The sequence below is a fragment of the Buteo buteo genome, chromosome 16 (assembly GCF_964188355.1).
Source record: "Buteo buteo chromosome 16, bButBut1.hap1.1, whole genome shotgun sequence".
Taxonomy (NCBI): domain Eukaryota; kingdom Metazoa; phylum Chordata; class Aves; order Accipitriformes; family Accipitridae; genus Buteo; species Buteo buteo.
In genome coordinates this window covers 6285190-6311762 of record NC_134186.1, presented here as the reverse complement: position 1 = coordinate 6311762, position 26573 = coordinate 6285190, and the positions used below count along the sequence as shown (strand labels likewise).

At 43.8% G+C, this 26573-nt stretch overlaps 1 protein-coding gene across 2 annotated transcripts; it reads left to right on the top strand.

The window, feature by feature from the left end:
- Positions 1-26573, top strand: LAPTM5 (lysosomal protein transmembrane 5). 2 transcript variants are annotated; one of them, XM_075047681.1, is made up of 8 exons: positions 1-194; positions 10153-10246; positions 19270-19346; positions 20043-20171; positions 20702-20824; positions 21378-21473; positions 24729-24821; positions 25794-26573. In XM_075047681.1, exons 1-8 carry the CDS (start codon positions 108-110, stop codon positions 25866-25868), a joined length of 774 nt encoding a protein of 257 aa, XP_074903782.1. In that variant the 5' UTR covers positions 1-107; the 3' UTR covers positions 25869-26573. The 2 variants fall into 2 exon arrangements, with proteins under 2 accessions (XP_074903782.1, XP_074903781.1); XM_075047680.1 differs by having other exon boundaries at positions 5-194; positions 20699-20824.

Genomic DNA, 26573 nt, shown 5'->3' with positions numbered 1-26573 from the left:
TATAGACCAGGAAGGAAGTTGAGCTGCACTGCTCACTTCGCTTTTCAGTGGGGCGGTTGCTGCAAATTCAACCTCATTAACTCACAGCTCTGCAGAGGGATCAGAAAATGACTGCCCAAACTACCACTGAGCCCCCCAAATGTTGCTTCTTCAACATCAAGACAGCAACAGTTGCTCTAGGGATCTTCCACATGGTAAGTTACAGGACTGAAAGGGGGGACAGGGAGAGTGACACAAGAAAAGAGAGGCAGAGGTGTAATCTTTGCAGAAGGTGTAATTATTGCAGATCACAAGGTTTCCTGACTGTTGACTTTTCTGTGTTCCCAAAAGAGAAAAACCAATTATTTAAGAGGGATGGACAAAAGAAAAGTTGGCATGGGGAGAGGGGGGACAGGAAGAAATTTATTGTACTGGGAGGGTTTTTTAACTACTTTTTCCCTGGCTTTACCAATTGGAGCTCATGGAAACTCACTCTGTCTCCTGTTTTTCCCTTGCAGCTTAATGCAGGAGCTCTTACCTATGCAGGGGTGTGTAAGCTTGGCCAGGGCTCAGTATGGCTACCTGGACCTGTTGGTTAGAAACTGGGCAGCTCATTGGCAATGGAAACTATAGGAGTGCTGAAACTATGGGTCACTGGAGGGAGGAGGGATTTGGGCCCCAGGCAAGCAAAGGGCGGGTGGGCAAAGCTGCCTCATTTCTCTCTCTACGGGCAGTTGGACACTATATGCACCGGTTTGGTTTCCGTTTGGATCTGTGGCTGCGTTCAGCTGCCAGGCAGCTGGCGTAACTGCTCGTGGGTGGCTGCAGATGGCAGCAAGCAGAGGCAGCAGAGCCTGGAGGGGCATTTCTTCCCCTCCACCCGGTTGCACAGAGGTGCTTTCAGGTGGCTTTAAGTCATACTGAGGATGTGGTTTCTCGCAAGGCAGAGGCACTTAAAATAATCCCATCTGTTGCACTCAGTGTGCACAGTCACAGGTTGGGAGCCTGCAGGGTGATAACTGTTAACAGGGGCTCTTAACCTGCTCCTTGCACACGAGAAGTGGAGGGAGGGGAGCTGTAGCCTGCAAATACATGCTGGGCACAGCAGCTGTGGCAGCTATGCCACGCATGGGAAGTTCATGCCATGGTCCCCCTCCAGCACCAGCCTGCTTTCCTGGGGCAGCAGGAGCAATCCAAGCTGCCTGAGCAAATCCTCACTGCACCATAGCCCCTTCCTCACTTACACAAAGCCAAGACAGCAGTCTGACATGCTGGTTTAATGGTTTTGACTTCCACGATGCCATGCCTGCATAGACTGGTGGAGGATTCGACTCATGAAATGAAAAGCAAAGAAATCTGGAGATCAGCTTAGTTGCTTTTTTGGATAGCAAGATAAAGGGGAAGCATTCCATGAATGATGGGATTTTATAAACACACCAGGAGTCAGCAGCACTGTGGGTTGCTGGAGGCAGTGTGCAAGGGGGGTGACTGTGCTTGGGCACAGTGCAGCATCTCTGCACCCCCCTGGCTGGGGGCAAGAGATGGTCCCGTGCCAGCCCAGAGCAGAGGAGCAGAGAAACTTGGGTCTACACTGCATCATCATGCAATGTAACTACCAACATCTTTCTCCTGGCATTACTTGAAAGCCAGGAACTGTAGTGGCATTTCCATGACATATTTTAATCATTTGGGGACCTCAAAGACATTATGAGATCGGTTAAAAGAATCATGCAATTTTATAACCATTTTTGCCTTCTGCTTTTTGAGCATGTTGATTACACCCTGGGCAGGCTACTCCTCTTTTGCCACAAGCTCAAAGCTTATAATCTCAGTGTTCTAAAGAAAAAGAAATTGCTGCATTTCTTGTGCATTCTCATGACCCCAAGACACAAAAATTGAAACATATCAAAGCTGTGAGTTTGCAGCAAAGCACAAGCAATTTCTGACAACCAATTAAACATATAGCCATCACAGAGGGATGGTCATGAACTGTTTAGAAATGGGACTCTGGTAGGAAGTATAGCCAAGATCTGAAGAGGAGCTGGCAAAATTAAAGGTCTGTGCAAAGGTGGGAAACACAAGACAGGGAACTACAACACATTTTCTTCAGAGAGCTACAAGCACGTCATGTGACATGAGCTATCTGTTATCAGTGGTGAAACAGAGATACAGAAATTTTTTTTCTATCTGGGAGGGTGAATAGTAAAAAAGCCTCCTTTGTCTTTCTCAGAAGTCAGCAAATGCTTTGAACTGAGGCACATTTTTTCTCACAAGTGTTTCACTGTGATGCCACTAACAACAATAGAAATTCCTGATTTGCACCAGTGTGTGATGGAGGAGAATGAGACACCACCTTTTGGTGTACCAGCTGACAGGGAAAACTTAATTACCAGTGACATCATATGAAAGATGTGTTATTTCAAAAAAGTTTTGTGGGTCTGTTGAAGACATCAGGTGAGTTTTGAACAGCAGAAGGCAGAGAGCCTTGGAGTAAGCCTTCACAGCACTCACAGGAAAGATTTTTGCAGAAGACATTCAAAGGTCCACTGAGGGCGGGCAAAAGAAGCTGCTTTTTGCAAAATGGCAAAGGCAGAAGTCATAAGACAGATGTCCTGATCTGCCCCGAAGTCCAGCAGCCTCCCAGCCTGTCTCCAACAGCAGCCAGCAGCAGCTACTTAGAGAAGTTATTGGAAGCAGGACAGGTACCAAGTGATCCCTGCCCTGTGCGTCCTCTGCAGTCAGTAGGTCAGAGACGTCTTCAGCTTGAGGTTACACGAAAACTATCATGTTTACTAGCTGTTGTGTTAATAATCTCCAGCTCTGTTCTGCTCACATTTTCTTTTCAAACATTTCTTTTCCATGTTTGACAAATTCTAGGGTAGCAGGGCTCTCTGTGAGAACAGGCTGTTTCATACAGTCTTTTTTTATCGCTGTGAATGTTATCCCTCTCCTGACCGTTAGTGGAGACATGGTTCAAATCAGAAATTATGTGTGGCATACTTAGTTGTAGTTTATACCTTATCCTATATAAATAAAAGGATAGGTATCTGCAACAGAACACTTAGATTCTCTGCATTGCTAACTAAAAGAGGATAAAGAACTGATCCTGGGCCCTGAAGCCAAGCAATGCTGCCTGGCTTGGAGTCAGCCCCTTCTGGAGCAGATTGGTCTTGAAGAAAAGTGGTTGGAGTGGTTTAAACCAAAGCCAGGGAGCAAGCTAAGTATGGCAGTATAGGCAATTAGGGGTCTGGTGCTGGAGCTACGCATTGACCCTTTTTAATGTGGGACAAGTCTGCACTGAGTGTGAACGTGACTCTGAGATCATTTTTAAAACAGACTTGCACATCACCCACAACATGTCCTAAGCACATTCACAGGAAAGGACTTAGCAGTAATAACTCCACCTGATATTTTAATGAGGACCAAACTCTCACATCACAGTCAAAGCCACCTGCATGTGTCTTCTTTCTGCTCTTCCAGGGCATAATTTGTCTTCATCCTGCACCTGACAGATCACAAGCAACATGAACTCAGCATGGGATCTCACCATGCTTTTGGAGCAGATGCTGCAGAGCCACTGCTGGGTCCTTGCTCTGCTCTCCCTCTGCCCACATTGGTAGTCCCCAGTGCCAGGACTGCCTGGGTAGGAAGCAGCCCCGTTTCTCTAAATGGCAGCTCTTGTGCAGTTCAACCACCATCGCAGTGACCAGCTGGATGTGGCTGGTAGTCAGGAGGGTTTGGGGTCACCCTCTGAAACTTTGTGGTGCATCACTGCAAAGCCAGAATAGTGATTACCATAAGATATGCATAAGCATGAGGTACAAGATCAATGCAGGCCATGTGGTACCAGGGAGCATTAGCAACTAACATGCAACTTGGGTTTAAACTAAAGAGACAGAGATGCTCTTGAAGACCAGGTTTGATCCAGTAAAGGATATGGGGAATGGGCAGGGGCAGCCTGAGGCCTCAGGTCTTCAACCCTGCTGCTGCTGGCCCCTGACAGGGTAACCATCATTGTGATACCAGAGCCTGCAACTCCCCAAGTCCCTGCAGGTCCCACTGTGTCTGTACCTACCATATCATCTCAGTGGGTTTCTTTTACATAGAACCCCTTGGAAAACAGTTTAATTTTCAGAGAAGGTTGTTTTCTCTTACTTCTTTAAGAGATAACACAGAATAGCAACCATTTTTTCCCTACCTCTTCTCCACCTTTTTGATCATGTAGCTATAGCTGGGCAGAGGGAGGGAAAAGAAAAGGGGATTTATAACTCAGCAGTGACTTGGATGATTTGCTACATCAATACTGTTGGTTTGTATCAGTATAAATTATTGCTGTGGGTCCTAGTGATGAATCATAGTGATGCTGGGTGATAGTAATGCCATCAAACACAAGCTCTCAGGCTTTGTGGCGATGTCTTGTCCTTCTATAAATTAGATTTGTCTCACTGCTGATCTTTCCATAGACAGTTGAAATAAATCGTGCACATTCTCAAACAATCAGGGAAGGAGAAGGAGGGGAACAAGGAGGGGACAGAGTTGTGTGATTAGCAAAGCTTCGCTGGGTGTTGTGAGGTGACTTGCAGGTGACTTTCAAAGAAAGCATGGAGGAATTTGTCCTTCTGCTCATTGGCTCCTCCTGGGCATGAACAGACCTCAAGTTATTCGACATTAGCTTCAAGAACAAGGCTGGAAAGTTGCGTCTGTGCATACAGCATGGGCAGAAAACCTGCTATTCGTTTGCTACTAGTCCTTGATTAGAGCCAAAGGAGGTCTTAGAAAGCAGCATGTCTGTACCTTGGTCTGGCCTCAGTAGCAGATGAGTTCTTCTCTTTGGCAGCTTTTTAACTCAAGGAGCAGAGTCTCATCTCTGGGACCTTCGCCAGGTCCAGTCCTCACTGGCAGACGTGACTTGCGTTGGTACAGAGCTGCGATTCATCACGCTTTCAGCAGGCTGTGGCTGACCCAAGATGTTCAGCAGACCCTGTGCTGCTCCCTTGTCCTCCTGGAGCATCTCTGTTGCACAAACAAGACGGGGAGATGGAGGCAGCAGGAAGGAAAAGATAAAATGTTTTGAAAGGAAACCAGATGGGAGCTAAAAACACTCCTCACTTCATCCTACCCTGCCACAACAACTACTTTTAAATTAAAGTAAGAAAAGGTAAGGCTCTGAAAGTACAACGTTTGTTTGTAGTGGTATTTGCCTTCAAAGTGAAGGGTGTCACCTGCTTGCGTGCACCGCTGTCAGAAGCCTTTTCAGCACCCCAATGTGTTGTCAGAGCAGGATGTCACTGTCCCAAATGACGCGGGTTCATTGTGGCTTCAAGCTCTTCTTGCAGAAACATTCTGTGTGAAAAAAAACAAAGGAGCAGCCATCACACCAGGGCCATGTGCATAAAGATAAATTATTTGGAAATTAGTCAAGCTGCACATATTTCAGAAAAAAAAGGCACATGACACAATCTCTAACAGCAGTTTAACCCTACTGCAGCTGCAGCAAAATTATTCACCAGGGAATGGGGGGTGCATGTGTCATGCTGTTAATATTCTGCCTTGCAAGACACCCCCAATTTAGCTGCCTTGATTTAACAACTGGCTCTACCTCAGTCCTACACTATTTGGCTAAGTCACTTAATTTCCTGGTGTTACAGATCTTTTTCCAAGAAATTTGAAGGATTCCTTTTAAATGGAGGCAGCAACAAGATGAGTTGTCCTGGTTTTGGCTGGAATAAAGTTAATTTTCTTCATAGTAGCTGGTATAGTGCTGTGTTTGGGATTTAGGATGAGAATAATGTTGGTAACACACAGATGTTTTAGTTGTTGCTAAGCAGTGTTTATACTAAGTCAAGGACTTTTCAGCTTCTCATACTGTCCTACCAGCAGAGGCTGGGGGTGCACAAGAAGTTGGGAGGGGACACAGCCAGGACAGCTGACCCAAACGAGCCAAAGGGGTATTCCATACCGTGTGATGTCATGTCCAGTATATAAATTGGGGGCAGTTGGCTGGGGGACACTGGAGCTTGGGGCCAGCAGGTGGTGAGCAACTGTATTGTGCATCACTTGTTTTGTATATTCTATTATTATTGTTATTACTTTCCCTTCCTTTTCTGTCCTATTAAACTGTCTTTATCTCAACCTGTGAGTTTTACTTTTTTTTTTTTTCCCCTGATTCTCTCCCCCATCCCACTGGGTTGGGGGTTAGTGAGCAAGCAGCTGTGTGGTGCTTAATTGCCAGCTGGGGTTAAACCATGATAGGTGCCCTCCAAAAGTTGCAGCTGTAGGAGATAAAATAAGAAGGGCTGGCTGGTGGAGGGGTTGGGAGACTAGTACACTATGAGCTGTGAATTGAGTGCTGGGAGGTGAAATTTCCTATTTTAAACCTGCCTCTCTCCTGTTGTGACATAGCAATAAGAAAAGGAACTGGATGTCTGTCTGAGCAGTCCTCTCTGTCTGAAATGGGAACCTTTTGGTTTCTTCTGGAGCTGAAAGGTGAATCATGAGTGAGAGTATATACAGGCTTGCTGAGCAAGGGGTGCTGGGCAGACACTACATCAATCTTCCTCTACCTTTTTCTCAAATTGTGGCAAGCAGCCCATTGTAGAGGTTTCATCACCTTGTATGTATATTCTTTACAGGAATAAATGAGATTGTCATGTACCAGGCAGCAGCATGTCAAAGCCCAAGTCAGGTGATAGAGAGGTTTCCTGGTCCTCACATGGCACTTGTGATGGAGAGCCAAGGGAAAGGCCCAGAGGTCTTTGTTTTATCTCATTGCAGTGCAGTGGCTCGTTCTTTCTATGCCAAAGTCCTTTTAAATGGAAAGTTTAAACCAACTTTCACTTTAAAAGTCTCTCCTTAATATTTCAGGTTGGGCTTGGGTTTTCTATCTGATGTGTACTTATTCTATGTGGCTGTGGTTGGTCTGGTTGCGTGGCTCATTTCAACACCTGCAAGGAAACCGGGGCCTCTTTTGCTCTACTGTTCCCCTCTTTGATAGATATTAGAGATTGTTCTTCATACTGAAGTCTAGCCTCTGGCTCTGCTCTGGTTGTAAATCCATCTGGGATGGGAGCATTTGGGATTTTATGTCCTGCTTTCACTCGCTGGTCTTTCAAGAATGAAACAGATATTTAGGGCTCAGGTCATCCATTTTGCTCAAGACTCCTTTTAACAGCAACCTAAAAAAACCAATTTCTTCCCATATTTCCCATGTTGACATTTGAGGGGTGTGATCAACAGTAGCAAAAAGGGAAATGAAATCTCTTCAGGAGCATGTACATGGAACCTCTCAGCCAAATTAGGGCACTTGAAGTCAGCATGTGATTTTCATGTGTAGTTAGTTAAGAGATGCTTTACATCCCAGGGGAGACTGTGAGGTGTAAAGAAACTTCAGATTAATGCAATTTCATCCTTGACAAGGTTCAGTGCTTCCATGGGACTTCAAATGCTGTTACATTAAACTGAATTCATGTTAACTTTCTTGTGTCCCCATGTAATGAGATCTAGATATTTCTCCTTTTCCTACCAGGCTCATGAACAAATTGCAAAGTTCATTTTCTGCATGACAAAAACTGAAAAAAAGCAGTGTGACTTATGTAGCTGTTGAACAACCTGATATCAGACAGGCCAGGAAAAAATATGACACACCCTTTCTTCCAACTCGGACTCTGGACAGTATTTTAAATTCTGAGGGAAGACTCATGGTAGGGCACAGGATCCCAGTCCCCACTGCAGCAAGAGTGTGGCTTGATGGATGCTCGCTCTAGACGCAAAGGGCTCTGGGGGATGGACTACAGCTCTTCTGGAAACTGTGCTTGCAGCTTGTGGCACAGAAAGTTGATGAATTTGGGTTTGAAATAGTTTCCAGGTCTGCTGCAGCTAACGCAGAGACAGTGGGAGAGTCTGCATTCAGTTCCTGTCTCTGCTGCAGGGCATCCCTCCCAGCCACACTTCCCCATTTCTGGGGCAATGCAAAGTCTTTCTTTCCATGCCTCTTTGTTTTGTTTGCTTGCAATGACAGCCCTAGCACATCTGTTACTTCTGCCTGAACTCTGTCTGGATCTTGTACAGCACCTCCAGCCATTGCTCTGCAAAAGACAAAAAATATTATCTCTTCTGCTCACTGAACAGTTAGGTTTGCCTCATCTCCCTGCAGTTGCTGGTTTTGTGCTGTTTCCCATACATAAAGTTTGCAAACACGAGTGCAGACCACAACAGTTCCGGTTCCTCCTTGCCTGCATCACTTCTTTAAGCTGTTGTTGAAATGAAAGGCTGCTATAGCTATTGTGGAAAAGTTGTTTCAGCTCTATGGTACCCAAGCTGTGTTGATCTTGGTGGCAGATACAAACTTGCTTCCTGCATCAGTGTGTGGTTCAGATGCACAGACAGAAGTTGTGCAGTCCAGATAAAATGGCTTCTCTCATTCACCTCTTCATGACAACCTCTTTTTCTGTTGATAGTGCTTTTGTTGATGGCTCCTGTCCCCAGTATTCTGCAGAATGGGTGCTCCCAATGCTGGACCTGGTGTTGGTGGGGTAAAGATGGAGAGTCATGTTGGACAAGTTTCTCCATTTTTTGCACACCTCAGGATTTTCTCTCCTGCAGACTCTGTTCCCATGTCTCTGAGGAAAAAATGCCCAGGAAATAATGGTCCATCCATTTCTCCTGGTCTGACACCTGCTCTCTCCTCTCAGGCTGTGCCCTGTTGTTGTGGCAGGAGGTTCTCCTGGACAGGGGTAAAGCTCAAGAAGAGAAGAAGTAGCAGCTCTTTGCACAGTAGCAGAGAGATCAGAGAGCTTGTCCAGATCACTGATCAGACAGTGAGACGCAGCTGCAGGGTGACAAGCCCATGTTTCCTGCATCTTCGGGGAATGTAACAGCAGGCTTCCTCCCCAGCCACCCACACTGTTAAGCCAATTTTAAAATAATACAGTACACACTATGCTGCTTTTGGAAAGTGCAGCTGTAGGTATAGGACTGGCAGGCCATGCTGTGCTCCAGCTTGCTACACCCTCAAAATGCAGAAGAAATGAAAAGACATACCAAGCATGAGGGAGGACAGCAGAGATCAGAGAATGAGGAAGAAAGAGATGAACAAGATGAGATGCATGGTGCAGTCAGAAATGTGCCATCTCACTATACAGTGCTGAAACTGTCAGTAAGGTGATGGAGGAGCAATAAATGTCGTCACAGTAGTCCTTTACTCCAAGAAGTGTTATTTGCTCTGACAAAAGTGTGGGCAGTGACTGATGCTCTGTAGTGGCCTTGGACTTCTTTTCTCGGATCTGCAACAAGTTTGGTCCCCTTGGCATGCACCGTCTGTAGCATACACATTGGCGGGGTGGGATTGTCCCCAGGAGGGATGTGGTGGGGTGTCTGGTCTTGTGACTACTCATTTCCTGGTTTTACTTGCACAGAAATACCCTGGACTTGCTGTCTGAGGTGCTCCAAGGCAAGGTCTCCAGCCTTATGGAGGTCTTCTGCAGCCCTTGACTGCCCAGTGCCCCACATGCAACAGGAGTTCTCCCTAACCTGGGGGTTAGAAATTGATTTTTCGCTGCAGATCATAACTGTTTGGATATAGAAGTTCAGTGCTAGGACTGAGACCACAGCTCTAGACCTCACTCCATCTCACAGCTTGCTAAACTCAGAATGGAATGAACCCTGGAGTCTGGGGTTTGATAGTCCAATTTGGAAACTTGGAGAAAATAATTTTGGTTCAATGTGAAAAAAAGCACATTTGGAGATTTTTCCCAAGTAAATAAAAGGACAATGATGTTTTTGTCAATGAAGTAGTATAGCTAGACTTACAGAGAGATCTTTATTCTTTTTGTGTTTCTTTTATACTTTAAAATGCTATTGTTACATTGCAATTTCAGAATGTAAAGCCAGGACTTTCTGGATAAAAAATGTTGAAACAAAACTCATTAACTTTCTAATTTCTTCATCCTCTTTCAGAAGCTGGCAGAAAAAGACAGTAAACTGAAACCATTAATAAACTGATAACTTTTGCTTCAATATTTTCTTGTACAGATCTTTAAACCCTTCATGACTGTCTCACTTGGACACCCATCCTGCATTTAGGACTGTGGCCATTGCATGCTCCCTGGAAACAAATTTGTTGACAGGAAGTTGGCCCAAGGCCCACTGAATTGTCTTTTGCTTTTCTTCTCCTAGGTTATGAGTGTTTTGCTGCTGATTGAGTACTCCCTGGAGGTAGCAAGCGGGAAAGGCTTTTGCAAAGACCTGGACAAGGATTACTACAGAATTGGTAGGTCACCGAGATGCTGGAAAGCAGCAATGGTCTGTGGGGTTGAGGAGCCCAAGGTCCTGCATTGGTCCCTCTTTCTTTTTCATCAAAGAAAATTGGAAAGTGGTATTCAGAGCAGATGGGCCAAAAGCTCAGACCCAGAGACAAAATTTAGGCTCTAAAGATTTGGATTTTGGTTTAGGCCATGACTGTGTTGGCTTTTTGGGGACCAGTGTGGAGCCCAGAGAAGTTGTCTTTATTTCAGTGGATCAGGCCCTCAGCCCAAACTCTCCAGTAGCCTCGTACTCCTCCAGCCTTCCCAATCCCTCTGCAATACATTTTGCATTAATCTGACAATCCTGTTTTCCCCTTCTCTTTCTTTTCACCAACTGTAGACCATTTAAGCCTTACACACACTGTTGACTTCCTTCATGTGTTGGGCGTTTTCCAGGAAAATACTGAAGTGTCTGACCAGCCTCTCAATGGACCTAGTCTGGCCCGTGACCTCAGGGTCCCAGAGTGGGGAGAAACTGCAGCCCCACACTACATCCCATGGGTGTGTGGGCTACCTGACATTGCCACCAACACCCTGCCCTCTATGCCATGGAGCCATCCTCTTCTCATCATCCATCATGCTGTGCAGGGGATCTTCTACCACACAGCTGAAGGCACTTCAGAGGGCCACACCAGCCCACCTCCCTTTCCCCCCTGTCCCAGATTTTCCCAACCCCTGGTGTTTTTTACAGAACATTGGTTGTCTGGAATAGCAGCCAGGCTGCTTCATATACCACAAATAGTCACAAGCATCATATTCATCATGGATGATTGACTTCCTGCTGCTTGATCTTGGAAGGATCTAGCTTAGCTTTCAGACACTTGGCAGCTATCTCACGTGGGGTGCCATTTAAAAGAAAGTAACTCCCCTAACTTCAAATATTACTTAACCAGGCTAATTACGCATGAAGCTGCTTGCAAGCAACAAACAGAGGGTGCTTTTTCCTTTTCTTAGTCACTTTTCGGTGTAAAACCACAAGTTGAGATAACCCTTCTCTGCTGTGTGCAGAAAGATGGAAACCAGGCTTCCACACTGTGCATTGTCTCTCTCTGCAAAGAAGGCTCATAGTCAGAGAAAAATGCTACTCACAGCAGCAAGGACTTGCCTGTTCCCTGCTTTTCCAGTGTGTCCTTCCCCAGGCTCCAAGCACGCACAGGGAGGCCCCTTGTAAGTGGAGGAAAAGGAAACAAAGTACAGCAGATTCCTGCACATCCCAAACTCACTTGTCCCTGGGGTAGGAGTCATAGTGGAAAGCATCAAAACAGGCATAGTCACCGTCTGGGTGAAGTTACTGCTAACAGATGGGTTGAGATCTTTCAAAAAAGCCCAGCTGGGTTTTAGGAGGCACACTGTGATCCACCAAGGGTGTTTCGAAAGGCATCAATAGTGAACGGAAAATGGAAATTTGGGTAAGTCCTGCTGATAGGAGACCGAGCAAGGGTCTGCTGTCATGGTTCACATCTTTCACACGGGGCATTATTTCCAAAGTAATCCAGTCTGCGTGGGTTGGAGGCTACTTTGCTTAGCTGTGGTCCACAGAGGTCCCTCTGCAGCTGTGACTCAACTCAACACCTGATGTAGACTTGCCTGATGACTGCTTTGGAAAATGCTTTCTGCAGAGAATTCCCACTAGAGCAACACACAATACATGGACCAGGCTCTAAAACCCGACTGTTTTCCGGGTGGCTGGGATCAGCAAAACATAGGTAGGAGAATCCACTTTTCCATTTCTGTGATACATGTTTCTAGTTTTAATTTTACAGATGAAAAGTGAAGAAAATGATGCAAGTGTGACCTTAAGGTCTTCCTCCCTTTTTTGGGCTTGGGGGTTTTTTTTGATTTTTTGTTTTGTTTTGATGTACCTGGCTTGGACATGGGCATAGTTGGAAATAATTTTTCCTGATGGCGGAGTATGCACATGCATTTTGACTAATACAGTGATCTGAACTGCTGAAAACTGAACATGGTATTTGCAGATCAGATCACTTTCCCACAGACACAGTTATGTAAAAATGACAATTGTTTTTCATTATTTTTTTTTTTCAGAAAGATCATCCAAGGTCAATAATTTTTACTTTTCCTCAAGTATCCAAGTAAAATATTCTTTAAAGAAAAATAAACAAATCGTTGAGAGAGATTTTTCAGATAATTTCCATACGAAACCATTATATGCTTTCTAAGCAAGACATACATTTCTGCAAATCTAGAGGGTTTTCTTTAAGAATAGAACCGTTCTGAGTGAAATTGGCCCCATTTTTAACAACCTCCCCTCTTCCCACACAATCAAAATGACAGGTCTTACCCCTCCCCCACTCTTCCACTGCCTCCTACACAAAAAGGAACATTTTATAATGAAATCCCCAGCACTTCCACTTGGCTTCTCTTCCCAAGCATTTCAAAGGACTGTGCTTGGGAGATTGTGTTTTCTGATTATAGTTGGAATAAACACAGTGCAACCCTTCTATTTCCAGAAACTAGCAGGGAAGCAATACAGCAAAGCAGTACAAAAAGTTCAATTTTACTTCAAAACCCAGATGGAAGAGTTGGAGAACAATTTGGGGAGAGGTTCTGTCGATGCCCTCAGCATCTGCTGCTCTATTTGTAGATCCTGCCAGATTAAAGCACATTTTAGAATATATAATGCTAACGCTGTAGTCATGGATCAAGAATATAAATAAGGCAAGGTTTATGGAAAAATGCTTTTCACATGATACAGTAGGAAAAAATACATATAGGAGTTTTTATAAGAAATCAGAGCTCCGCCAAGATTTCTCAGCAGTATGTTTTGCTGCCTTAGAAAGAGGGTATGGGTTGGGCCTCGACTTCCACAAGTATGGTCAGGGAGGAGAAGGAAAATTGGAATTGTTGTAGGTTTTTGTGATTGACAGGGTAATGAGAAGGGAGACTGGGTCAGCTGCCCTTAGAAGAGGGATGCTCTGTCCCTTGCAGCCTGCTACCCCTTGCTGTCTTGGTTTACAAGATGCCGTAGGCAGCACAGGACTGAAAGAACTCCTCTGAAATTTGCTTTTCAATGAAAGTTGACCAAGAAATTTATATAAGACCTACTGAAAATGTTGGATTAAAAAGGGAAGAAGACTCAGGTTCTTCTTTGTCTTTGAGAGCCTTGAAGATGATTTTCCCACTCCTAGTCAATGGGTCAATGCCAGGATGTTGGCTAAAGTAGATCCAAATTTACTACCGAGCTAACATTTAAGAAATAACACAAGATTAATTTGGCCAGGCAGAGGGAACAGGAGACACACTTTGCTGCACGGTGATTTGGGGCATTCAGTTGCAATTTGGAAGAATTAGGTTCTCATGTCTATGGTCTATCTCACGTACAGCAGAAATTTGGATGAGCATTTCCCATGCAGCCTCCCCCATTTCCAGTCTAATAGAAATCTCATCCTGGAGCTGAGAAGCCTTCCTAGCAAAAGACATCTTGGTAGTGCTTCAATCCCGAAAGCATATGAGCTTTGGCAGACTAGCTTTTCCTGCTGGAAAAATAAAACCAAAAAGCAATCCCCCCAAAACATTTCAGTTAAAACCTCCTTGCCAGTTCTAAGCTGCTAACATGAATAGTTTTCTGCCTTGAAAAGATTACACTCCACTGCTTGCCATAGGTCAGATCTTTAGGATGTCTTCAGTTCATGCCTGTGTACAGTCTGATTCTTAATCAATTTTATTTTTCATTAATGACTATGAAAATTGAGGCTGTGGACAAACTACAACTGGAAAAGTTGTTTCAATTTCTGTGCAGTTAGCCAAGAAAAATACCTCAGTTATGCCTGAAGACCTGTGTGCACAGTGTATACCATATCCTATGCATACCATTTCCTATGTAAAAAATATTCCCTCCTTCTCTGATGAAAAGTGAATCCAGCTAAAGGGACTGGGAGGCTTCTTCCCCCTGCTGGTCCTGCCCATCGTTTGAACATGGCTGTCCAGAAACAGCTCCCTGCAGCTTATCAGCAACACCAAATCAGACACTGCCGTCCTTGACAATCTGTGAATGCAACTGTTAAACCACAGTTTTATAAGCCTTATTTGTATTTTCCATGCCAGTTTATTGGGCCATAAAATAAAAAGGGGTTTCTCTGCATTCATGAGAAATATTAGGACTCATTCAATGTCCCTCCTGGCTACATTCAGGGCAAAAACCCTGATGTGAAGTTAATAAAAAGTAGACATTTGGCAAATAAATGCTCTCTCTTCGTGTTGGATGGGTGGGGGTTTTTGATACTACTTACTAGCATTGCAAATACCTAGTGCAGCTCTGCAGAGGCCCCCCAGTCTGGTTATACCACCTCCACAAGGAAAAATCACATTTACTTCACAGCACATATATATTACTTCTCATTAAATTCCCTGGGATCTCTGGGACACCCAGGTAGTCTCTGAGAATTTGAGTAAGAAAGAGCATGTTTATTTATTTGCTGCTGCTGTTTATTCCTGTATGCTTTTGGAGAAATGCGCACCTCAAAGGAGGCAAGCTCTCACCACACTCTCTGCTAGCAATAAAGTACCACTGCCAGCATGGAGGTGGTTGTGGAACTGAAATATTCTTGTAGGTAGGATATTCTAGGGCTACAGGAGTGAAGCAGACTTTGTGAGGAGCAACATTTCTTCCCTGAGTGATCTTATAATCATCAGATCAGAGCAAAAGTAAAGTGGATCTCTGGAGGTCTCCAGTCAAACCTCCTGCTTGAAACAGGGCTGACTCCAAAGATGGGGCAGCTTGCCCAGGCCTTTGTCCAGTTGAGGTTTTCAGACTCCCCAAAATTAGAATTCCACAACCTCTCTGCACCCCTGTTCAAGACTGCATCACTTATTGTAAGATTTTTCTTCCTTTTATCTGGCATTTCGTATATTGTCACCGTTGCCTCTTGTCTTGCAGCAACAGCCCTCAAAGAGCCAAGGCACCTTCTACAGGGACAAACCCTGTTATTCACTGAATACTACGGTGCTTTTTAAGGTGCTGTAGGGAAAACAGGTTATTCCTCAGATAGGCACCCAGATGAACATGCAGGAGGAACAGAGGGGAAAACCGTGGAATGATGCCCCTGTGTTTGAGATTATACAGGTGCTCAAGCTTGGTTCAAGATTCCTAAATTTTGTCATTTTCTGAGGGGTCTTAAGTACAAAAGAGACAAACATTCATCCTACAAAGGCCAACTAAGCATGAAAGCAAATACTGAAGAAACTTAAAAATTAACATCTTATATTTTTGGACAACAGATGCTGGGCACGGAAAGAGCCTGTTAGTCACAGTAATCTGGTCTCTAGGGTCTGCCATGGCTGCAAGCGCCTCAAACCCTGGGGATCCCCAGGGATCTACTGTTGGTTCTGGAAGGTAACTTGCCAGCCTGCCAGCCCTTACAAAGTATTCCAGGTGGCATTTGGCCTCTCTATAATGTGTACCACATTCCCATCTCACGGAGGGTTTGCACAGACAGGGCTAAGAGCCAGCAGCTACCACTATCTAAGGGGGTCAGTCCTTTAGCCCATCTGCTAAATGTGCTCCCACAAAGGAAGAAGTCATTTTGTTTAAGTAAAATTTTTGATTACTGAGATCAAATCCATTGGTACTAAAATGTCCCTGGAACGGAGAGATCTGCTGCCAGCAGAAAGGATGACTATATTTGCTGTGAACAAATAGGAGGCAGACAGTAAGTGGAAAGTTGTTTTGGTTTTCCTTTTCTTTCCATCCCTTTGTGTCTGTAGAGTTGTGGCCTTTTTGTTTCTTTGTTATTTTGTTTAGGGGGTTTTTGATCTAGGTTCCGCTTGGAAAATTCAGCTGGGTTCTGCCGGCAATTAGCCTGCAGAAGCAACGGCCAGTTGCCCAATTAATTAGTGAGCCTGCCGAGAGAGCTGGAGCATGAGACCATGTAGAAAGACGCAGAAAAACACAGCTGTCTTGAATCCAAGGAAACACCGTGCTAAAGACATAAATCCTCTCTGGGGCAAACTTCTGATGGTTGGTTCTGGGAGGAAAATCAGGGAAAATGGCTTCAGGCAGTTTGGAGTTTAATGGGACTGGGACTGCCTCCTTTTATGGCTGTTCTTACAAAGGCTGAGCCTGTTCTCTTTGTTAAGCTCTTTTCTGTTTTAAGTTTATGCTGTCCTTGTGTTAATCTTTGGTTCTTTGTGCACCAGATCACAGTCTTGTCTCTACTCCCCTGCTTCAGCAAGGTGGGTTTGGTTTTTTGATTTGGAGCTTAGGCTCCTCCCATGACCCTTGTGAGCTGCAAAGCTGTGAGCGGCCTTTTCTGCAGTAAAGCCCTTTCTCCATTGCCCTCTCTGTTCTTGTTCAGGCTTTACTGGATTTGGGTTTTCTTTCTTTGCTGTTTCCTGAGACTTCTTCCTCTTCTGCATTTCAATTCTCATTACTTTGTGGTAAACAGATCCTGCATTTGTTTTTTTTCAACAGGTTATAAGTAAAAGCTATTTTCTTGGTTTGTGCTATCAAAACTTTTTTCCTGATGTAAGTTAAGTGTTTGTTGGATACTTTCAATCAGTCCCTTAGATCTTGGATGTCTGACACCTCCATGTGCAGCAACTCATGTAGTGCTGCTCCCTCTCTTGAGATAAGCTATTCTTGCTTCTTTGAGGGATGCAGCCTCCTCAAAGGGCTTTTCTCTTTGAGCCCCAGAAAGGAAGAGGCTTCTCATCCTCAGGGAATGAAGTACTGGTCAGAGCTTCTTTTCAGACTAAAGGTTCCTCATCAGCAGATCTCATTTCTAGAGGAGACTCAAGCGTGTTGCTAATTCTTGAGAAGACAGTAAGGGAAGTTAAAATATCTTTTAGGTTGCACAGAGAAGTTGTGACTGCCCCATCCCTGGAAGTGTTCTAGGCCAGGTTGGATGGGGCTTTGAGCAACCTGGTCTAGTGGAAGGTGTCCCTGCCCATGGCAGGGGGGTTGGAACTAGATGATCTTTCAGGTCCCTTCCAACCCAAACCATTCTATGATTTTGTATCAATGCATTTAAATTACATAAAGTGTATTCTCTGCTAGCAGAGTACAGATGTAAGGAACCTGGCTGTTGGTGCCACCTGCCCTTGCTGCTAGACGTGGTTCAGCCCAGCTGTCAGGCAGGTCCTCTAAAACCCTCGAAAGGCTCCAGAGCTTCTCATTATCATCTTTGGTCCTTTCTTCAAGTGGCATTCATCCATACCCACATTGCTTAGCAGAGCCTGGAGGCAGTACTTGATAGTTTGCATATGCTGTAGCTGCTGCATCTAATGGGCACTCATCTCCTGCCAGCTGTCGTGGGCAGCACTGGGTGGTAGGTCTGCCCTTGTCCAGCATGGCTCTCCCTTTGACTTGGGCTGACTGTTTGTATTTGCTCCCTCCAAGAGAGGAACTAACTGGACAAATTATGATATAGCTGTGACTGCTCTGCTGCAGATGTGTTGTTGCTGTAAACAACAGTGTTGGTGGTGTCTACCTGAAGAAGAGGGGTGGGTTTCTCTGCCTCAATAGCTTTGTAAATTATTTTATTATAGTTATTATTTTATTATAAAATATTATTTTATTGTCAGCAAAGCTAGGAAGTGAGTAAAGGACACTTTGGTATATGCCCAAGCACTGAAATACTCCCCCACCCGCTAAAAATATAATGTGGTACCAAAGCTATAGGCAAACACTCAAGCTAGGGGAGACGGAGGGGCGTTTTCATGGTGAAAAAATGGGTAATACAGAGCAGTGAAGGATTGCAGAACAGCTGGAACATATCAGGGATGCAACAGGCTAAAGCACAATTTCTAGGTTTCTTTATGAAAGCAAGTGAAGGGGGTAATGGAAAGAATAGACTTAGACACTAGATTTATTTAATAGCCGTGGAATAAACTGGGCAGTTGGCAGGGGGGAAAGTGAACCAGTAATCAAACATTTCTGATGTTTGAGAAACATACCTATGGAAAGCATCAGTTTCTTTTAAAAAGTCAGAAAAGTTAAAAGTTTGGTTCTTTCCTAATAAAATTAAGTCCTTTATTCAAGCACTTGGGAGTTGGAGACCCCAAACAGACTGTTGCTATTTTAAACTCAGGAAAAGCAATAAGAAAGAAATCAGAGGAGGCACTGTAAAAGACTGTACAGTATGCAGAGGCAGATAAAGAAAGTGGCAGTGTTTTGTCTTTGGAGTGAGCTGCCTTTTTTATTTTAGAAGCAAACCAACTTTTCAAAAAACCTCACACTGTCTAGACTGCTATAAAGACCAAATGTCCATACTGTACAGTGCAAGCAAGGCTTTGGTAGTCATCATCAAGGCAGCCTGCAATACCAGGAGGGAAAATTGTTTCCTGGGAACTGTTCAGTAGGAAGCTACGCATTTGTAAGAGATCACCTTTCTGCACCCAAAACAGCTGACATGACTTTCAGCCCTGTAGGTAGAATTGTCTCATGTTGTTCTCCTCACATATTTATTTTTAATGTGTATGTTGCATCCTACAGCTACAGAGAGTGGAGGTGAGATATTCCACTGTGAAACTGTAGTCCGTACCGGTGGTGTGTGGTTAAAACTCATGCTTCTTGTCTGCTTGTGAATCTTGCAGATCTTTCACCAGATTTCATTGCTGGTTGCTTTACCAATTTTTGACTTTTGCATCTCAAAATAATTTCCAACTCAGACTTAATAATCATTAGCTAAAAGCACTCTGCCTTTTTTTTCTACTTCATTTTACCTTAATATTGTAGCCTAGGATATTTAAAACTGCAGCCTGGGCAATAAAGTTTTTTGGCTCCCACGTGCCTGAGCTGACAGTCTGCTCAACCTGGTGGCTAAAGAAACAGAAGCTTCAAAGACAGATGAAAAAGTGGGTGTAGAAAGGGAAAAGAGGGTTACCTTCCAGCTGCGTGGGATTCATTCCCACACATACACAACTCTTTCTGCCAGGTTATCACACTTTAACTCTTCCTTAGAGGTATGATTGATTTGGGACATTAGGCTCCAGCTTTTAGTAATGTGGTAATTACTTTTATTACTTTTAGCTGATGTCATCACCAGTTTCCTGTTGATCATCATGCTGTTCATCATCAGCTTCAACCTCCTTCTTGGTGTGGTGAAGGTATGTTCTCCACAAATGACATTTAGCTGCTGGCTGAGGCGTCTCTGAGTTGGGAGGTACTAGAGGAGGGGACTAGAGGATGCTCAGTGAAAATGCTGAAGTGTGATCAAAAAAGCAGATAAATGTCTCCGCTCTCTTATGGAGGGGGAAGGCGGCTAGTTTGCAGTCACCGGCTCATCTGCAAGGCTGCTAACTCTCAGATTTACCAAATCTGGGTGACATTTCCATCAAGACTATTTTTCATGTTAAGGAATGGAAATGTTACGATTTGGAAATGTTGTTTTATTGCCTCCTTTCCTTGCTCTTTTGCAAGTCAGATCCTGGAGGGGAACTGTAACTCCTCTATTACACTGGCGATTCATTTCCCATTTTAGGGGAAGAAATGACCATGCGTTGGTGTTGTTACCCAGCTTCCTCTGTAATGGTAAACTTTGGGGACAGCTGAATGATGGGATCAAGTGCCAACGTGACATAGTGAAAATTCACAGAAACTTTCCAAGGGAGTGAAAAAAATCAACGTTGATGCCCTTCATTTTTTCTGAATCAATTGTCACCACAGTATGTGGAGTTAGATGCAGAAATTCCAGGAAAGTATTTATGCTTGGAGTACCTTAATATATGTCCTTTCAGGTATTGATAGCTGGTCTCATTGTCCCATTCAGAATAGAAATAACTGGCATCGCTTTTCTTTCTCAGAAGAGGGAACGTCTCCTGATACCCTTCCTTGCTCTACAAGTCATGGACTTTCTCATTAGCCTCCTAACAATGTTCAGTTCCTACATACAAGTCCCAGCAATCATTTCTGTGTCCTCCCTTAGCCACACGGTAGGTAACGGCTCACTTCTGGGGTGGTATTTTCTGTTCTCTATGAGATGGAGATGGATGCATAATGTGGGAATAAAGGATCATTATCTTGGGCCACAGTTCTTCATGGCAAGGTAGTCTCTATACTGGCTGGAGACAAGATGCAATCCTTGGGGGCTAGAGGGTGCATAAGGAAAACTAGTGACAGCTGGGACATTGTTTAGTTTCCCATGTCTGGGAATCTTTCTGTTGCTTTTATTTTCTGCCTCATGGCTTTGAGGAGGTTGTTCTGGGTATGGCCACGCTAGGAGGGGTTTGCTGGAGATAAGCTAGAAATATCACTGCTCCAGCTAGAGGCCTTTTCTGTGGAGCTTGTATAAATCAGACCAACAAGAAGGTTTGCTCATCATTTTGGCTAGTATGTGAATTAAATAGCTTAGGCTGTCAATGTGAACAAAACACAGGCTCTGTGTAAAACGTGGAAAATCTATAGAAGTGACACAGTCTTGTAATCATAACCAAATTCCTGTTCCCTGCCCTTCTTGCAGCAGGGATATTCCAAGATCCCTTTCCTGGCTCTGCAGCTGCTGGACTTCTGCCTGAGTATTCTCACCCTCTGCAGCTCTTACATGGAGGTTCCCACCTATCTCAGCCTCAAGTCTTCAGACAGTGGGGTAGGTTATGAACAAGCTCAACTGACTTTTCATACTGTGAATTCCTATGAATTTTCTTTCAGTGGCTGTTAAGACAGAGTAAACTTTCTCTGATCTCTACAGTATACCCAGAACTGCTCTGTTTGATGACAAAAGAGGATTTTCCATATGTTCTTACCAACACGATGTTCTTGATTGGCAGCTTGCTTATGCATGTGTTTCTTAAAAGTACACCTTGTTTTTCTTGTAAGAATCTTATAGTTGCAAATTGCAGAGCAAAATGATTTGGATAGAGCCTGCCTGCATGCGTTGAAAATGCATCAACTTTTCATCTTTTTTAAACAGTCATACTTTTAGCTCTCATTTAAATAGTCTTCTGAAAATCTTTGCCAAAGGGGTGTAAACAGTAGGAGATAAAATATATCCCGTACTCTTTCTAGTGAGGAGAGGAAGGTGGCCTGTCCCACCTTTCAGAGAGGCAGGCTGAGAAACTTGCTGAGATCTCCACCACTTTGTGTGACCCTGGTAGAGGGAACAAGCATTTATGACTGAGACCCTCTCTCTCTTTTCACAGGGCTTTTTGCCAACCCTGGAGAAGTTACCAACAGAGGAATATGCCAAGGTGATGGTCACCTTCACCATTGCATTCATTGCTGTCCTCTTCTTGAAGGTAAATGGCTGCAGGGTCTGGTGAGGCTGAAATGAAGTCCTCTTGCCTGGAGGATAGGAGGAATTGGGTTTACTTCTCTCTCAAATCTACCAGGGCATTGGAAAGCCTCGTTGGTCTCTCCTTGGGCATAATAGGAGTTATGCCTCTGCATAGTGTCTGAGACAGGTTTAATATTCAAATCACTGGTTTTATGCTTCTGCAGATGTGAGTTATAAAGCAAAATCTCTCTTATATCCAGAAACTACTACTGCCCATTCATCTTTAGAAGGATAAGATGTTTGAAAACAAATATAGGAAACTCTTCTGCTATTGTGTGCCAAAATAAATTAGATCATTAAGCAGCAGGTTAGATCTTCCACTTGGGTAAGTCGCTGTATCCGCACTGATGTAAGCAGAGTTATGCACACTGATACCCTGAAATTTAATTAAAACCCGTGAGCTGCTAAATCCTGCTTACATCTCAGAAAACTCCACTGTGAGATGGTTTTTATTCTTCTTGCTTCAATGGATCAGAGAACAGGTTTTTCACTGAGGGGTTTCAGACCAGCTAAGAAAATCAGATCTTTCCAGGTACTTGGGCAGATTCTGCCACAGTGAAAAATGCTACTTGTTAGTTGGAAAGCATTTTTTATTCAGACTCTTCCCAGGTGGCCAGACAAGCCAGTGTGGAGTAGAGTGTCTTGTATGATTGCACTGCAGGCATGACTTTAGCATATCTTTTAGTATTTGCATAAACTGTGCAATAGGAGTGGAGATAACCCTGAAACCCAGCTGGCAGTGTGGGTCTTCAGCAGAAATCTCACTGACCTGGCAAATGGGTTGATTTGAATTTTCCACAGGGTTAGCTACAAGACTGCTTAACTTGCAATGACTTCTTGCGCTGGAGTTTGTAGGAGGAGGGATGGGGGGGAGGATAATTAAAAAAACAACAGACAGGCACAAGTACTCCTTGGTCTACTAAATTCCTCAAAGCAAGTTATTAGGATCCCATCCTTTAAACTCAGTGACAACCCCTCCCCTCCTCCATGTATAGCAAAACCATTTTCATGAGAGAGTTCCTTCCAAGTGATAAAGATCTGATGACGGACGTGGCAAAAACATGAAATATTTTAGACCTAAAAAGGCCATTTGGCCAATCTCAGTTTCAATTCACTGAATGCCCACACCGAGGTAGTATCTAAATATGTTGGACTAGCCCAGGACCTTTTAGCATAAATTGACTTGCTTAATGACCCATCACAAGCATTAATTGCTTTTACACTAAAATGTTGTTTCTGTGCATCCAGTGCTGTTTGTCTGCCAACTTGCAATTACTGTCTCCAAATAGTTATCTGCATCCCACACCATAGCATAATTCAGCTAAAAGGTGGTCTGTCAGATGGAAAAGAGATGGGGCACCTGACTCACTGAACACCTCTGCCAGTGACCTCATATGAGACCTGCAAGACTTTGCTCACCCTTTTAGCAGGAAAGATTTCCCTGACAATGCTCAGGGGATGGTAACACTCCTCTCCCTCCTTTCTCTCATATAACACCACCCTTTGCAGGGAGCATGTCCTGTTGCGACGTGGAAGTCTCTCCATGCAATTTCATAGCTTCTTACGAGTGCGGTGGCTGGTTGTATGTTTACTTGTAGAGCCCCAATGGTGATATCAGTTCTTCAAGTCTAAGTGCCTTGGAGATGCAAAGTATTCAAATGGCAGAGTGAGTGAAGGGGTGATGCTCACATAGCACCATTAGAGCAGTCTCTGTTGCTGATCTGTGTATCCATAAGTAATCTTTCTCTCACCTCAGTATCATAAAGTCATCCCCCTCCACCACCACGGCGATAAGAATGTAGAAACCAAGGGGAATAAAACATTTCTGATGGGAAATGAAAGAAAGAGTTTAACATAATTACTTCCGAAGTAACTCACTTCCTGACCTCTAGGACAAGCTTCCCATCCACTTATTATGTCAACAGCTGCCAGAGAAGTTTTCTCTCTTCAATTCAGTGTGGAGAAGGGTATCCTACAGTGACTCTTGAGTGTTTTGAGTTAGCCAGTAATGGGATGATCCCAACGTCACTGGCTGCCTTTACATAAGCTGTGTCTACTAATGTATTCTGCTCAAACCTGCTTTTGCTTGCAGCAGTCTTAACTGAAGTCAACTTCATTGAATTCGGTGCAGATATTGGGTTGGCACTGCAGCAAACTCTTACAGAATCAAAATCAAAGAAAGGATTTTTTTGTTTTATGATTTTGGGGGGGGCGGTTCTTTCATGGATGGGAGGGGTTGTACAGTTTATATGATGGCTTCAGTGTCTTGCATGTTTGCTCTCTGTATGAAGAGGCTTTTGGAAGGGGGAAGATTTTTGCAGTATTCACTAAAGGTGGTCAAAGTTTGGATTTACCTCCTCATCTCTGGAAGTTTGTTTGAGAGATGGATTCCTTCAATGGAGATACTTCATTCCTTGTTTTCGTTCTTTGTCTTGGCTTTGTGTCAAGAAAAACAGTCCTCATTGTTCTAGGAAATCCTAAGCTCATGGCTTGTTCTCAGGGCATATAACTCCCTATGTTTCTTTGAAAATGCCAACTGTTTTTAAAGTAGACTCTTAAGCCAATAAAAATAAGAGGCACACGACTTTGCCTCGCTGCACAGAGTAGGGAAAATATTTATTTAATATGGTATGTTTCACAGGCCTTGCTTATTTTCTTGTGCCACAATCCGTCAATCGATCCATTTTTCTCAGAAAAGCTCTATTTATTGCATCTTGTAACTCTGTGAGGTGCAAAGCAGTCTTGTCAGAAAAGTGTAACTATTGCAAGTATAGGATTTTGTTGAATGAACTGACCTTTGAGGTCAGTCCTACTTGACCAAGAAGCCTTGGATCTCTGAGTGGTGAATGTTGTGCCCATGGTGCTTTTCTGAGACAGCCAAACTTTGTAGCCTGCTCAGAAAAATAACATGAAAGACATGCTTTCCTTTCCTACCTGATGACATTGCACTCTCAGTGGTCTGAAGCATGTGCCTTTATATTCAATGGTATTACTAGTCCTATTGACTTCCCACACGAGTGTCCTGTTCCAAATAGATGGAGTTGTCACCTTTCTAGTGAAGGGCCAAGAGAGACTGATTTAAGGCCCTGGGACATATGGTCCCAGACTTCTACTTCCAAAGAAGAGAGTAGAACTATAGCAGGCTGGTGGCACAGATGGAAATGGTCTTGTTGATTTGCAATGCAATGGCAGACTTCCCTTTCCCTTTCCTTTTCAGGCCTATATGTTCAAATGTGTCCTGAGCTGCTTTAAGTATATTAAAGCCAGCAAGAGAGAGGAGGTGAAAGTCGACCCACAAGCAGTTGAAAAGGTGAGTAAAGACTGCTTCAGATTTACACCGTGAAAAGGCATGGTTTAGACTGATGAGATGCATAATGATCCCTACTTTTGCTTCTCTGGTGGTCTGAGAGATAGTTTGACCCTTCAAATGTGCATTAACAAGTACTAATAATCAGTTTCCAATTATATTATATTCCTTTAACTTTACTTTTGTATAAAAACTTTCAAAGTCAATGGTACCTGCAAGGAACCTGAAACTCAAGCTTCAGGCAAAGCAGAAAATGGGAATATATCGCTTGTATTCTCCATTCCAGATATTTTTTTAATTTCAGTTGAACTCTGATTTCTGTGTCTAATAATGCTACCCTTGTTTAAAATTAAGTTTGTCTTCACCCTTCCCTGGCTCAATGTCTGAGAGATTTGGTGCACTGCACTTCACCTTAACAGTTTGCTAAATAATGAATATCAATATCCTCCCTTAGATTACTGATGATCTCTTTAATAGTAGCATCCAGCTGCTCTGACACAATGGAAAGATATTGAAGACCTTCCAAAAATAAGAGATACTGTAAAGATGGATGAGAAGTAAAGAGGAAGAATATGGAATGCTAAGTGTTGGCTTTTGTCTTGTTGAAACTTGGCGAATATGATGAGCCTTGTCTTACCAGTAGTGTGTGCCCCTGCTGTGCATGCATCATGGCCCTCTGCAATGATCTGAGCTTAGCTTCTTTGCTTAGGCAACGAGGCTTATATTCTGGACGTTAAAGAGCCTTGGTCTTTTTATTGCAACCATGCTTTGGGAGAAGTAGGTGGGACTGGCAGCAAAGTGGTTCATAAAGTGCTGCTGACCTCTAACTCTTCTGGATTTCTGCCCTTTATGTCTTACAGCCCATGTGGTTCTTTTACCCTGCTTTGAACTAAGTAGAGAAACACATCCAAGATCAAATCCACTTGAAATCCTTCATGTGATCCCCAAAGCATAACTAAGGGTCTTCTCTTTCAGGCTGTGCTGCCGTCGTATGAGGAAGCCTTAGAGTTGCCTTCCAAGGAATCCCCACCACCCTATGTAGCAATCTAAGCTGCATTCACAGAGAGAAGATGACATCTGTATTGCTGTTGGTGCCTCTTACCCCTTCTCTGATAGTCAGCCTCATTGAGAAGTCTTTACTTTATAGCGGTATCCTGCTTTTTACAATCCACCTTGCTTTATGAGCCTACTAAGAGTAATGGTGAACCACTGGAGTTGGCGCCTTGTTCTACACTGGCAGTTTTGACTTGGTACTACCAAGCTGCAGGGCTAATTTTAATAAACTTGGCATCAGGCACCACAGAGTTTCCCATCACTGGCCTCTGACATCTGGCTAATGTGAAGTGTAGGCACTGGCCTGAATCCCTTGTCAGGCTTGCTTTATGCCAGCAAGATGCTGTTTCTCATCTGTCTCACATCTAACTCAGCAGCTGAGACATTTAGGAAGTGGAATGGGAGGAAAATGGGCAAGAACCTTTTCACTGAGATAGTGCCACCCTGAAGCTATGCTAACTAGCACCTTTTAATGAGAACTGTACAGGAAAGGGATCAGCAAAATAATGAAGATTTCAAATGAACTATGATACAGCTCTCATCCTGTCAGTTTATGGTGATGATTAATAGTGCGTACTCCAGAATATACAATGTGCTGGAATGTCACAGCTCTGCCATTTTATACCTGAGTGTTTGCAATTTTTTGCTTTTAGTGTGACTTGAAAGATGAGTTTCAATTAAAAAAAATGTTAATGGCTTCAA

Coding starts and splice junctions, on each gene's coding strand:
- LAPTM5 (XM_075047680.1), top strand. CDS start 108: ATGACTGCCCAAACTACCACTGAGCCCCCCAAATGTTGCTTCTTCAAC. Junction 10,247..19,269: donor CAAGGATTACTACAGAATTG/GTAGGTCACCGA, acceptor TATTACTTTTAG/CTGATGTCATCACCAGTTTC. Junction 24,822..25,793: donor ACCCACAAGCAGTTGAAAAG/GTGAGTAAAGAC, acceptor CTTCTCTTTCAG/GCTGTGCTGCCGTCGTATGA.